The 14,088-nt window shown below is 54.4% G+C and overlaps 1 protein-coding gene across 1 annotated transcript; it reads left to right on the plus strand.

Moving 5' to 3' along the window:
• Positions 1-4,583: 4,583 nt before the first annotated feature.
• On the plus strand, positions 4,584-6,419 carry CHC_T00007507001 (hypothetical protein). Its single transcript, XM_005711107.1, has 3 exons — positions 4,584-4,665; positions 4,806-5,577; positions 5,705-6,419. The coding sequence occupies exons 1-3, from the start codon at positions 4,584-4,586 to the stop codon at positions 6,417-6,419; spliced, it is 1,569 nt and encodes a 522-aa protein (XP_005711164.1).
• Positions 6,420-14,088: the final 7,669 nt, after the last annotated feature.

The following is a 14,088-nucleotide window of genomic DNA, read 5'->3' on the forward strand; positions in this document are numbered from 1 at the left end:
ATGAACGCGGTGCCCAGAAGCACGGGAACAGCCAGTTGGTCCGCGACGACGAACGGGACTCGGAACATCGTGTTCCGAATCCGGACAACCAAACGGACCACTGCGCTCAGCCTCAACGGGTTGCTGTTTGCTCCTGCCCGCCTTGGCAATGGCGCGTCGCGCATTGCGTGTCGGGTCCAGTCGGGAGGAAGGTCGGCCTTTCTCACCAGATTGTAGCCAGAACACGTATCGACGGCGATAGTGTACGGCGTGAACGCGTTCTTCTCAGTAGCTATCGATCCCAATATATTGTAGATCTTGGACGTCATCAGACAGACGACGCCCTCGACGATCTTAGGCGAGGCCGTTCGCTCAAGGTCATTTGGCTTTGGGCGTCGGCGTCGCGTCTTGCCCCTTCTCCGCGTTCTTCTTCCTTGACCGTCGGGGTCCGAGGCCTCGCGTTCGTCTTTCGGCTCTTGACTCCTTGGGCCCAAGGAGAAGCCCACGCGATTTTCACGCGTTACTTCTTCACGCGGCGCCTTCTCGACGCGCACGTGGCGTTCTTCTTCTTGCACCGTGCTCTCGCTGGCCCTGGTGCCCTCACGGCGGATCCGTGGCATCTGACCTCCGGAGGTCGGGAAATATTCGCGTTCGTGGGGTGGTACCGGGCTTACGGAAGTCGCGGTAATTTCGCGTTTGTTAAATACTTGTTTTTGCACCGGACCGGCGGGGGTCTCGGTGACTTCGTGTTGCGGCGAGGGGAAAAATTATCGGTAAATATTCACGTCGCCCTTGATAGGGGTATATGGACGGGTCGGGAGTATAAGAGCGAGACGGTTCACGTGACCGCGTAAACGTGACCGCCTTTACGCGTTTTTGAGCTACCTGAACTATCCGTGCTAGTCGCGCCGCTATGTGTAGCCAACGCGGCTCCGGACGTCCATTCGAGTGGCTGGCCTGGCCCTACCCACTCTGGAACGGCAGCATCCGCGAAGTACTCGGGTACCTCGCGGGGTTGATTTTCAACGTTCGGATGTTGTAAAATCTGGGGGGCGGCGAGAGTCGGCTCTCGCTCGATTTCTTGTAGGGGCAGGGGATACGGATCTCCTGCTCAGTCTTGGAGGTACATTATCGCGTTCGGTACCCCCGTCGGCAATCTGGACCGACCGCGTTCTCCTCTTCCATCTTAACGCGGGTATCGCGTGTCGGCTTGTCGGAAATCGCGTTGTTCGCGCCTGTATCCTCCTCCGCGAGGGGCGAAACGGACGCCTCCTCGGGGGCGATTCGCGTGGCCCGAACCCGGACCACGGTCACCAGCGACCGACTGTTGGAGGAGGTTCCTCATCGCTGGACGCGTCTGTAGTTGGTACCGGTAGTTTCGATACGCCGTAAACATCCGCTGCTCCGGCGCGAGGAAGGGGCACGCGTACATGGCATGGCAGTTCGTTCTGCACAGCCAGCAGACGTACGCGCTCCCGTCGGCTGAGGCGAAGGTCGCCGCCTGACGAGCCTCTTCCTCGGTGAGCCGGGGAACACAGGAGGTATTTGTCCCCCTCCTTGACGTGAAATGTCCAATTCCGCGATGCGGTGGTCCGGACCACCTATCCCCGCTGGGGTACGCCCGAACGCGGTGGCAAACCTGCCCGTGGTCTCCGTCGACGCCAGCGTTGACGGCCGGCCTCCTGTAGCCTCCCCGCCTCTCATGACGAGGACGGGGTTACCTTCCCAATCCTCCTCGTTAACGTGGAGGGCTGAGGCGGGGGAGCTCGTCGCGTTCGACCTGGCGGCTCTCCCTCCCCTCGCTGCCAGTTTCGGGTCCGGCAGTGGGAGTCCGCGTCGGGCGCGAAACGTGGTTCCTTCTGCGGTCGCGATGCGTCTGATAATTGACAGGTCCGTCCACTGGTTCGCGGGCAACCTCTGGACGGTCTCTGCCACCGCTGCTCGCGTCGCGGGAGCTAATCCGCGTACAAAATAATGAGCCAAGGCTTGCTCCGTAAATAACGCGGTGCACTTGAACGCGTTCGATTCGAGCCTATCCGCGAACGCGTTTTCCGTCTCGTGCGGCTTCTGATGAGCCGACGCGACGTCATCGTGCGCTACCCCCAGTACGTCATCAGTGAGGTAGCGCTTGATGAATTGATTAATAAGCCCAGGCCAGCTCACATCGTCATGGAGCTGGCCTGCGCGGATTCCACAAGCACAAGCGGGAACAAGCCAAGGGCTTCTTATCCCGGTCGTAAAGGTCACGCCGCCGTCCACTTAGCAGAGTCAATCTCCGCGTCAGATGAACGCAGTGCGCACGGAAGCAGCGAAAATCATTATGAAGGAGAATTTGTAGCCGAAGGCAATTTTATTGAGCCATCTGAGGGCTACGGACACGAGGACTACGGGGCAAGCGGGTCGTCAACTTTACCGACGCCCACATACACGACGGAGTCGTTTTCAGAGCCCACGGATCCCTTGATGATGTTCCAGGGGCGCGGCCACACGCCGGCGCCGTACATTCCGATGGAAGACAAGGGTACAACGGTTCGAAGGCCAGGCTGGATGGGAAGGCCGCAACATCAAGGAAGGCCGCCGGCCCATGGAGGACCTAGACCGCAATATCCCGTCAAGAAGCACGGACTGGTGTGCTATCACTGTTACGAAAAGGGGCACGCCGCGCCAACGTGCATTCTTTCCCTCCGGGAAATGCACCGAGTTTTGGGAAATTATGAGGCGTTGTCTCCGATGGAGAGATTAGAGATACCATCGACGAGTTATCTGAAGGTCAAGAATTGGTTCGATTCGCAGACGGCAAGCACGCTGAGTGCTTCAACGCCGAGGTCGAACCAACCCTTCAGACGGACCGCCGCGGGGCCCGCGTCGTCGGACGTGAGAAGGAACCCGCAGCCGCAGGGAAACTAGAGAGGGGAATCTCGAGGGAGTCTCGAGAAGCGCAGGTTCAACGTACTGCGTCCGGGACTCAGTCCCGTTCCCCGTCTCTAGCAAGAAGGGAAGGCCACGACGAGGAGGTAGTTGAAATAGGGGGTAAGCCGAAGGAGCCGATTGTTGTCAAGAAAATTCTAAGTCGAGACAAGGATCGTCCGATGGATCAAATTCGTAGGCCCTGGTACAGAGTTAAGCGACAAGAATGTCCTGAAAAGACCGTGGTCCTTGCGCGAAAAAACTACAAAGTTTACGCGGATATTGGACCAACGGTCGGATTGATGAGTCGAGTGTTGTCCGTGCTGGACACAGGTGCCGGACGGAATTTGGTTCGAAGGTCGGAACTTCCGGCAGGAATGGAAATGTTGGTGTCCTACGGATCGACCCAAGACATTGGCGACGCGAACAATAGGCCACTCCGGACTCTCTGCACACTTAAAATGCCTGTGAGGCTTGGAAGATTTGTGGGCGCAGCCGAATTTATTGTATGCGAAAAACTAGCAGTCCCGCTAATTCTAGACGCGGACTACTGTGACCGGTTTGTGGAAGCCATTTATCCAAGGAAGAAAACGGTTGAGTTGGCGGATTTCTCGGAGGTTCCGATAGTTAGGCGGTTCTCGACGAGAAAAGGGAAGAAGAATCTCGTCCCGGGAGAGGACGAGAATGATAGAAAGGGGGAGCGATTTCTCCTAAGGTAAAAGTGGCAAGAGCCACGACTATCGAGCCAGGGACGCAACGCGTCGTGGAATGCACCTCGAAGAGCGCGGGCTTGGTTGTGGTTCAGCCGTCCTCGTCGTTGTACGAAAGGCACGGGTTGACGTGCACGAATGGTGTCGTTCAGGTTGAGCCTGACAGGCCATTTCGTTTACTCGTTGCGAATTTTAGGACGTACCCTGTCAGGGTGCAAAAAGGCCAAGTGGTGGCAGAATTATTACCGCATCCGAGGGCCGTGCTCGAGAGCAAAAGCACCATTGGTGAAGTTCTCGGAATTCAAGAAAGGAAGAAGGAAAAGGTTTCCTAATTTTACCAAGACGCCTAACGGCGAGACATGATGCGAACCGTCGGATCAAGCGCGCAAGGACCAGCCAGAAGAACGGTCGAGTAGGCTCTCTGCGACGGCATCGTCGAAGCCGGAGCAGCGGATTAAGCCCCCACCGCCGGACGTGGAGGACCTCAACCTGAGCCACGTGCCGGAACGGCTGCGCGAGCGGTTCCGACGGATGTTGAAGAAATACTCAAAGATGTGGGATGGGACCCTTGGTGAAATTAATACCACTGTCCACCGGATCGAGCTGGTCCCGGAGACCAGGCCCATCGCACAAGCTCCCTACCGAGCCGGTCCAAAGGCTCGGGAGGTCGAGGACGTAGAAGTACAGAAGACGTTAGAAGCAGGAGTCATCGAATCGACGCAGTCAGAATGAGCGTCGCCCGTTTTATTAGTGCCCCAGCCGGACGGATCGATGCGCTTTTGCGTACACTACCGCAGGTTAAACGCGATAACGGTGAAGGACGCGTACCCTTTACTGCGCATGGATGAGTGTCTGGACTCGCTTGGTGACACCAAGGTTTTCTGCGCGTTGGACGCGATTTCGGGGTATTGGCAGATGCCTATTCCCGAAGCGGACCTCGACAAGACAGCTTTTTCGTGTCACTCAGGTCTCTACCGTTTTTCAAGAATGCCCTTCGGGCTTACCAACGCGCCGGCGACGTTTCAGAGAGCCATGGATATACTGCTCTCACCGTTCCGATGGAAGTTTTGTCTGGTGTATTTGGATGATATCATCATCTTCAGCAAATCCTGGGAGGAGCACGTCGTCCACGTTGACGAAATACTGCCTGTATTGGAGAAGGCAGGTGTGAAGCTCAAGCTTCGCAAGTGCGAATTTTTCGTCGAAAAGATCAAGTACCTGGGCCATGTCGTTCGGCAGGTACATTAGAAGTTGACGCCGCGCAAACAGCCGCCTTGGAACAAGTGAGGTACCCTCAAACGCAGACCCAACTCAGGAGCTTCTTGGGACTTTGTAATGTCTACCGCAGATTCGTTCCGCATTATGCGAAAATTGCGCATCCTCTAAACCAACTACTGACGAAAGAACAATCGGTCCAGTTGGAAGGATTCGACGAACCATGCGAAAAAGCTTTTCATAAGCTCAAAGACGCTATCTTGGCACCACCGGTGTTGGCGCTGCCGAAGAAGGACCTACCCTACTCGGTAGATACCGATGCAAGCGACTATCAAATCGGCGCTGCATTATTTCAAACGCATCCGGATGCGCAACGTAAACCCATCGGGTTCTTTTCAAGAACGTTAGCCGCAGCCGAGAGAAACTATTCTGTATCAGAAAAAGAATGCCTAGCGGTAATTTGGGCTATACAGACTTTAAGACCATATCTATATGGCGAGCACTTCATTGTGCATACCGACCATGCCTCATTGAGATGGTTGATGAACGTAACGGACCCCAGCGGGAGATTAATCCGATGGAGGCTCCGCCTCTCGAAATTTGATTTCGAAATCAAGTACAAGAAGGGCAAGGCGAACAGCCAAGCTGATGCCCTGTCAAGATTACGGACCGCAGGAGAAACCGTCGACGAAATCGACGACGCAATCCCATGCTTTATGGCCGAACCAGTCGAGGGTACAGTGGAGGACGAGGACAGTTTTGACGCGTTAGACGACATCCTCGCTCTTGAGGGGGGACCGCCTCTGATCGCCTCAATCAATTCCAAGCTGTCACTCCAGAGGAGCTCATTCGCGAGCAAGCCGTCCACCCCTTCTGCAACTGCATCAAGGAAGAAATGGACGCCGGAATGGTGAGAACGTTCAGCATGGAGACCGAGGAACTCGAAGGAACTCTATGCCGTACCGCGGCGGAGTTTGTACAAGTGGTAATACCACAATCGTTAAGGGACCGCGTCCTTGGGTTGAGCCACCACGCAAAATTGGCAGGCCACCCGGGAGGCAGGAACTTTACAAGACATTGAGAAGATATTTTTACTGGCCTACGATGGCCCTAGACTGCTACGCAGTCGCGAAGAATTGCGCCGCATGTGCGTGGGAAAGGGTGAAGTTAAGAAGAAACACGAAGGAAATGAAGCTGTTCACGCCCAAAGCTCCGCTGGAGTTTGTCCCCATCGACATCTTCGGCGAGCTAATTACAACTAAACGAGGAAATCGGTATATTCTCGTGATCAGCGATCGATACTCGAAACCGGCACGAACCGTACCGTTGAAGAAGATATCAGCTGCGCACATCGCACAAGCCTTCGTTACCATTGGATATTCGTGTACGGACCGCCGGTCAAGCTGCTGTCCGACAATGGAACACAGTTCACGGCCCGGTTCTTTCAGAACGTCTGCAGAATTCTCGGCATACGCAATGTGTTCACGACTACGTACCACCCGCAAGCCAACGGCCGAGTTGAGAGGTTTAACCGCACGCTGGCGTCCGCGTTGCGAAAATATGTTGGAGAGCATCCCAAGGACTGGGACTTATTTAGCGACGCTGTGACGTTCCCATACAACATGCAAGGTCATCGAACTACGAACATCGCGCCCTTCGAGCTGGTGTTAGCTCGGGCGCCGAAAAGCATTGCGTTACAAGCACAGCCAAGTTTGGAAGGATTTAGCTCGAATCGAGCGTACTACCTGAAATGGCAGTCGTGGTTGGAGAGCTTGATGAGAAGTGCCGATAAGAGTCTGCGCAAGGAACAGGCACGGTACAAGCGGAATTCCGGTTCAAGGCTCCGCAAGCCGAAGTATGACATCCCTTCAGGATCATACGTATTCCTTCGAAAGGAGCAAGGCACCGCCACCGAGCCGAAACATAAGTTGGCATAAGTGGCTACGGGACCCTACGCAGTGAAGAGGTCTGATCAAGGTACAGTCGTGATCGCCATTGACGATCAAGAGGAGCGCGTTTCGCGATACCGGGTGGAACTAGCCCCGAGTCCAATGGACCTCGCGCCGGTCACCGGCTTAACACAAGCGCTACGGTTCCTTGATGGGACAGAGAGAGAAGAAGGACGGAATGTTTTCGAAAATGGGGGTAGCCCTCATGTACACACGGCTCCGCGAGAGGACCCTGAAGATCTAGTTACCGAGTTACCGTTAGCGGATGCTCCGCAAGACTCACGCGAGTCAAGAGACCCGGCAGAAGAGGACGAGTTGGAAGATCTTCAGAAGGGGGAAGGAATTGTCAGTGAACACGAAGAAGGAGCTGAAGATCAGGAGTACGTGATCGACAAAATAGTCGACCACGGATATCGAGATGGGAAATTAATTCTCAAGGTAGAATGGTATGGCTACGTGAGCGAGGACGCGACATGGGAGCCAATTGAACAATTACCGCGTAGCGGAGTGGTGACGTATTTTCGGAGGAAGAAACAACTCCTCCCACATCAAGCCGCATGCGCGAGACCAGGATGAGCCCCCTACGGAACGCGTTGGTGAAAACGCGAAAAGAAGACGCGAGTCATAACCAAAACCCTACGTTTTTACTTTCTTAACTGTTCTGTTTTGTTTTTGTTTTATTTGTTTTGTGTTTGTGTTCGTTTTCGTTTCACGGGAGGCATCTAGGTTGGTGATCCCCGAGTGAGCGTGCGGCGCTCCCCGAGAGAGGACGACGGCCACGAAGATGCCAATCACTGCGTCAACGAAGGACGAGAAGATCAGGCAAGGTAGAGAAAAATTCAGAGGCGCCGACGCTTTTCTGAACGAAGGGGAAGAACCCCCGCCTGAAGGAGCGCGACACCCTTTGAGGCAGAGACTCTGAGTAGTTGATGGACAAGGGACGAAGAACGCAGCTGACTGCCCATAGAAATTTTTTTCTATCTTTCTTTAAAGAAATGATAAGTCAACGCTTTTGGTGACAATATGGTAGTGTTTGTTTAATTTACAACTTAGCGACCAAGTGCGGTCAGAAGGGCACATCATGAAGAATTCCGTGAGAGATCGAGGCGCTGGAAGGGCCTCGAAGGAGGACTATGATCGAGAGGAAGAAAAGAGAGTTGATGAGGGAATCGTGAGACTCAGGGGACGAAGTTCAAGAGACCATGATCCCTGGGATGGATTCTACCTGGGGGAAGACCAAGAGGGACGCTCATGTTGCGGAGAATGCGTCGGCAGAAAAGTGATAGATACTATCAGCGAAACGCCCTCATGACAACATACTGAAAGAGCGAAGGAAGCGGCTGTCCTTACCCGCGCAAATCGCGCGCGCTGCCTGGATAATTACTGCCAAGAAGAGGCCGGACGCGAGGTCTGTGAGTAGAGTATGAGAGGAGAAAAGAAGCAGGCGACCTGCATAAACCCGTACGTTAAGGGACGGACGTGAGGGACGGTTTCTAGAAATAAGAAAGTGATATCGTCAGTCCGGATGATGAAGTACAGTATGCATCCGCATTGCTGCAAAGAGGACATGAGCTAACGTTCGGACGTACGATTCGAATGCACGAAGTGTAATTTAATCGGAAGAATGGGAAGTGTTCACGAGGAGATACCAATCTGGAAAATGAGTCAGAAGGAGCCGTAGCTGTCCCTTGCAATTATAAGCAAGATTAGGAAAATTACTGGGTAAGCGAAGGGCACGCGAGGGGTGCCAACAACAACGATACAAGTGCCCAAGGCCGCCCCACGGTTGTCTTCTTACATTCAGTGTAGAATGTGACGGCCGCACCCGCCGACGGCTTTGGCAAACATTTGCTTCCGAGGTGCTGATGAGGCTCAAGAAACAGTGAGACGGACGCTTGCCGAGCAGGAGGACCAACCTCCCTAGTTTATAACACCGCCTGTGAAAGGATCTAGAGCACGCGAAACAACGCAAAATTATACTGAGGACGCCCTCTGCCTTCCCGACGTGCCGCGCTAACGAGGGTGATGACATAATGTCATGCTGACTAGGACGAGCGCGACACCGAAGCAGGACAAAGACGAAAGCGGAGAAATGAGCGGACCGTGATATTCGATCAGCCCTCCACGACGGACACGTTACTTATGGGCTCATGACTGTATCCTCCCCCCACTGATTGTTTCTGTTTTATCTCTCTCTTGTTGTTGTTTTTTGTTTTGTCTCCTTTGTTTATTTTTTTTTGTGTTGCAGAGATTCTCGTTGAGTGTGCTCAGAAGACACGAGAAGGAGAAGAGAAAGGAAAGGCGAAGCCGCCCAAATCGGAAGGCTGGCAGCAGGGCGAGCCCTCGGTGGCTTTGACAAACGCGACGACAAGTGGAGGAGAAGAGCGACCCACGCACCTACGCGCGTGCGGCACACCGAGTTAGGCGATTCCGAAGCAACCCGTTTTACGGAGGGACCAGCTGGTTGTCGCGATGACGGGCCCGGTGTGATGAACAAGCGCGAGAGAAGATCGACAAGGTCGATCATCGACGAGCAACGACAGAAAAAAAAATATACACATTCATGTATGTCAATGCTCGTGATAACCTGACTGTACTGTAGCCCGTTTTCGAAAGGCAGGCAAATAGGAGAGGCGGATGAGGATGACGCACGCCGAAGCTCGAAAGGGCCTGCGACGCAACCCCAAGAGAAAAGGGAATGCTGATGGAAGGCAGGGGACTCGTCACGATCGAGAGTCGACTGAGTGTCAAGGTTTTGACGCGGATCATCACACTGAACTGCTGAGAAAGGAGAGAGAAATCGTGCACGATTGAGGAAACCGGCATATGAAAGCCATCGAGGAACTCGCCCGACGAACCCTTTTGCGACAGGGACAGTTGTCCCTAACGTGGACGGAAGGGCAGACGAGTTGGAAAAGAGGAGGAACTGAAGAACGTACACTTCAGAAAAAGAAAAGGAAAGGCGGACACGACGATCTGTCAACCCGATTGACGGCGTCGAGTGACGACAACGTGCATTTGTCGGGGTAATGACGTTCCCAATTTAATTCCTCGAGCCAGGAAGAGAAGAGCTAGGGGAACTCGCAAACTAAGCGACGTCGATTACACCGAGGCAACGTGGGACCCCGGCATTGATCATCGATCGTCCGCGGACGATCGACGGCGCGACTGAGTACAGTATGCGATCCGTAGGTCACTTGTGTCAAGCGTGCCACATTCGGGGAACGAAGGGGGAGTTAGAGGCAAATGAGGGGATACGCTGAGCCCCCGAGTGAGGGTAGGATGCAAGAAAAAGAGGAGGAAAAATTGGCATAGACCAGAGGTGGATATGAGGGACGTGGGAACGCGTTGCGGGAAGTTGAAATTTTTGCTACGCGGAACGCAGGCTGACGATTTCGCGTACACACGTACAGTACGGTTCGGCAGGAAGTGAGGGAGGTTGTACGAAGGGAGCACGAATCAAGAGGAGGTATCTCAGAATTCAAAGAGGAGCATAGATGGGAACAGAAGACGACCAGGGGGTCGGAAGCACGCTGGAAGTGACGACACGACATGCCGGCGGCAGAGGTAGTCGCACGAGGATGTTGTATGAAGCCAACACAACGAGGGACGAGTCATTCTATTGATTTAGAAATGAAAACCACCGGCAGACAAGTGCACGGAGACACACGTGTGAAGCGGCCGTGAGAATATTTTGAAAAGAAAATTAAGGAAAGCAGCAGCCTTCGCTGGGAAATGCACACGTATCACGTTTGTTGTCATCAGACCCAAGGCGCCGATCTTGCGACCACGGAAATCACAAGAGGAGGAAGCTTGAGAACCAAACCCCCCCTTCACTTTCCCAAATGCCCAAAATTACGACTGAGGATGGTTGTTTGTGAACACCCCAAACGCTGACGGAAACCCCCACAGGAGACTCCGGTTTGCTATGCCAAGGGCGTCGCCCGCGTAGAGGTCGAACTAAGACCGAGGAGATGACAAGCAGGAGAGGAAGACAGATTGAGGTCTTGATACCCCTTACCCCCCCCGCTCGAGGCAAGCAAACTCTGCTAACCGGTAAGCGCAGAATGAATACAGTTGAGGCAATAACCTCGTTCCCCCTCCCTTCTCCATCATCATTATTATTTTTGTGTAGACGCAGAGGACGCGACCCCACAATGGGATGTTGACAAGCAGCCCCAGAAGATAACAGTAAGCAGATCAGGACCCCGCGACGCGCGCAACATCGGCGAAGGTGACGCGCGAGCAAACGCCGTCCAGTTCGACAAAAAAGAAATGGCGTACCTGGAGAGAAAGGTTTTTTGGGAGCACGTGGAGAATGGATGTGGCTGTTCGACAGCTACGCGAGACCACACAAAGGGGGTTCGGAAGGTGAATCTCACAAAGCGACGACCAGGACGTCGTCAGCATTACGTTAAAAATGCATGAGAAGACAAGCCTGCGAAACGGAGACGTACAGTAACTCTGTGCGTGCAAAGCTGACGAGCAGGAAATGGAGAGATGGATCTCGAGGGGGACTTCGCCAAGGCGATCAAGGCAGACGGTACCACCATGGATGAGGATATATCGATGTTCAAACATCGAGGAACACACACCGGGAAAAGACAACTGTCTTTGTGATTCGATCCCACGCTACCAGAACACATCACCCGGATGGTCCGCATATTCAGATCGCGTTTAGAGACCTACAGGGGAGTCAGTACTGCCCGAGTGAGGGATGCAGGCGAGAAACGGACCTACTGAACTCGCGAGAAAAAAAGGAGGAAGTTGGGGATGGAGGGAGCGACCGCATTGACGGTACGCAGAAAAAGAGGAGGAAGTTGATAGGAAAAGGGAATGCAATTTACTGTCGGTGGAATGTAGGGAAGTGTCGGCGATGAGACGACACCCTCAAAAGACAATGATCCGAACACGGATCGGCAGGACGCTACGATCGGCAACGGGTCAATGGGACGATTCACCCAAGGATTTTTTCCTTCGGAAGTGAGGCGACAAGCTGCACCCGTTACGCGCAGGTCAGTGAGGGACGCTCCTCGAAGAGCCCCCTCGTTTAGTCCGTAAGCACGGAGCAATGTGCGATAGACGCTGGCGACGTCGTCGTTCTTTGTGATAACATCTGGAGAGGACAGGGAGTTCGAACCTCCCCTGGTCGATGGGACTGCGTCGACGATTGGTGACAAGGGGGCGGCAACCGGAACAGCCGTAGGAGAAGGCGGACGAGCTGGGCCGGCGTGTGGGGAATCAGGGGGTAACCGAGGGATGGAAGGAAGACCTAGAGGGTCGGGGGAAGTGGAAGAAAAGCCCACGCCGTGGCGCTTACGTTTGGTACCACCCCTCGTATGGCTCGGGGATGAAGGAAACATCAGGCTCGTCTTGCTCTTGCACTCCGGCAGGTTACCGGAAGTGGCGATGTAGGGGTATGAGGAAGACGGTGAGGAGATTATACGGAAAGGGGGCCGCGTGCAAGAACGCTCGGAAGGGGATATGTAGTGCAATACGCACCTGAAAAGGGGGGTGAAAAGAATTGAAAAAGGAAAAAAATTGGGTAATGTAGTCCGGGTTTGGGGGACACACGTGTGCGACGAAGCGCACGATTATTTAATTATTTAATTTATTTACTAATTGGATCTAGAATCTAGAGTCGGGAGCTACTGTACTCGCCCCGGCGGCGCTCTATATAATTTAGCCCTTTGACCGACCAAGTCAATAAAGCCAACCCGAGTTGCCGGAGTTAGATCTCGCCTTCGTCGAAGACCGCTTCCGTTCACGCGACGCGCTTCCCTTCTACGCTGCTAACGACATCCTCTATTGCTTGGGGTCCCATTCCTTGTCCTTATCCTTTTACCTTTTATATCTCTAATTCCTATCCTTTTCTATCTCTACACCTATTTTTCCCTTAATTGTGTTGGTTCCATTGGAGTCGGTTGCGACCGATCCGGTGTAGGTGTTTTAGCCATCGTTGTGTAGCGCTGCTACTGTTTCAATTTCCGTAGGAAGGCTGTTGTAACGACGACTCCGTCGAAGGTCTTACTGTATAAGACAGAGTTGGTACCGCCTACCGCGATCGCGATCGCGCTGGTGAGGGTGTTTTTAGCCATCGGGCAACACGTCGGTAGTAGCGTTGCTACACGGTTACGATCCCGTCGGGTAGTGCTGCACAAGCCCCCGTCGAAGACCTTGAATTATACCCAAGGTGCTGAAGACGGTCGTCGAGCATGGGCCTTACAACCCAGCGAACCGCGGTTACATTCTCGTAGACAAGCCCAACCCGCACTCGTCGAGCACTCAAGTCTTCACAAGTCTCTACCACCATTATCCTCCCGGGCCGGGTATCTTTCCTTAACCACCCCGTCGGAGTCGAGCTACCGTGGGCCGCAAGCCCCCACAAGGGGAAAGGGAGTCTCGAACGCTCTGTAGCGCGTGCCATTGGCAGTGGTTGTTTCTGTTGCTGTTTTTCTTCTTTTTGTTTGACCGTCGGACTGTGTTCGCGGCCTGCCAGGCACATTGCACTACAGCCAATCCGGACGGTGGTCGCGTCGGCACCAGGTCGAACGGGGTTGTCTCCGTCGACCAGTGGACCTGCGTGTTATACGCGAAGGTCAGGGGCTGGATGTACTCGTCCCAGTCCCTCTGATGCTCCTCGACATAGTGTCGGAGGCGCTGCACCAGGGTGAGGTTGAACCGTTCGGTTTGCCCATTTGTCTGGGGGTGATAGGCGGTAGTCAGGTAGCGCCTCACCCCCAGCAAGGCGCACACCGCGTCGAAGAACTTGGCGGCAAATTGTGGTCCGTTATCGGTTAGCACGTAACGAGGTGCGCCGTATACGTAGACCCAATTGTCCAGGAAGGCGTTTTCCACGACCGACGCGGTGGTTGTCCGTAACGGGATGCTGCGCGTCAGCTTCGTAAACCCGTCGGTCATGACGAGCACGTGGCGATTCCCGTGCGCCGTCTTCGGTAAAGGACCCAGCAGGTCCATGACGACGAAATCCAGCGGCCCTGCCGCTGGAATAGCTTGAGGTCCTTCTGATGCCGCCCCAGGGTTCCCCGGGCGGCCGCGCACCAGGCGCAATTCCGTACGGTACTGAAGGCGTCGTTGGCCATATGAGGCCAATAATATTCCCGCCGGAGGGTATAATACATCCTCGTACCGCCCGGGTGTCCTGCCAGGCGGGGATGATGGGCGAGGTACAATATCTTCGCCCTGAGCCGTTTCGGTACAACCCGCTGCAGGGTCCCATCGAGGGGGGACTTGCGGACGACGAACCCGTATCGGTCGACGTCGTAGCGCGAGTCTGGGTTCCCCACGGTCTCGGCGGCCGCCCTACA

Source organism: Chondrus crispus, genomic scaffold, assembly GCF_000350225.1.
Source record: "Chondrus crispus Stackhouse genomic scaffold, scaffold_76, whole genome shotgun sequence".
In the NCBI taxonomy this organism is placed as follows: domain Eukaryota; phylum Rhodophyta; class Florideophyceae; order Gigartinales; family Gigartinaceae; genus Chondrus; species Chondrus crispus.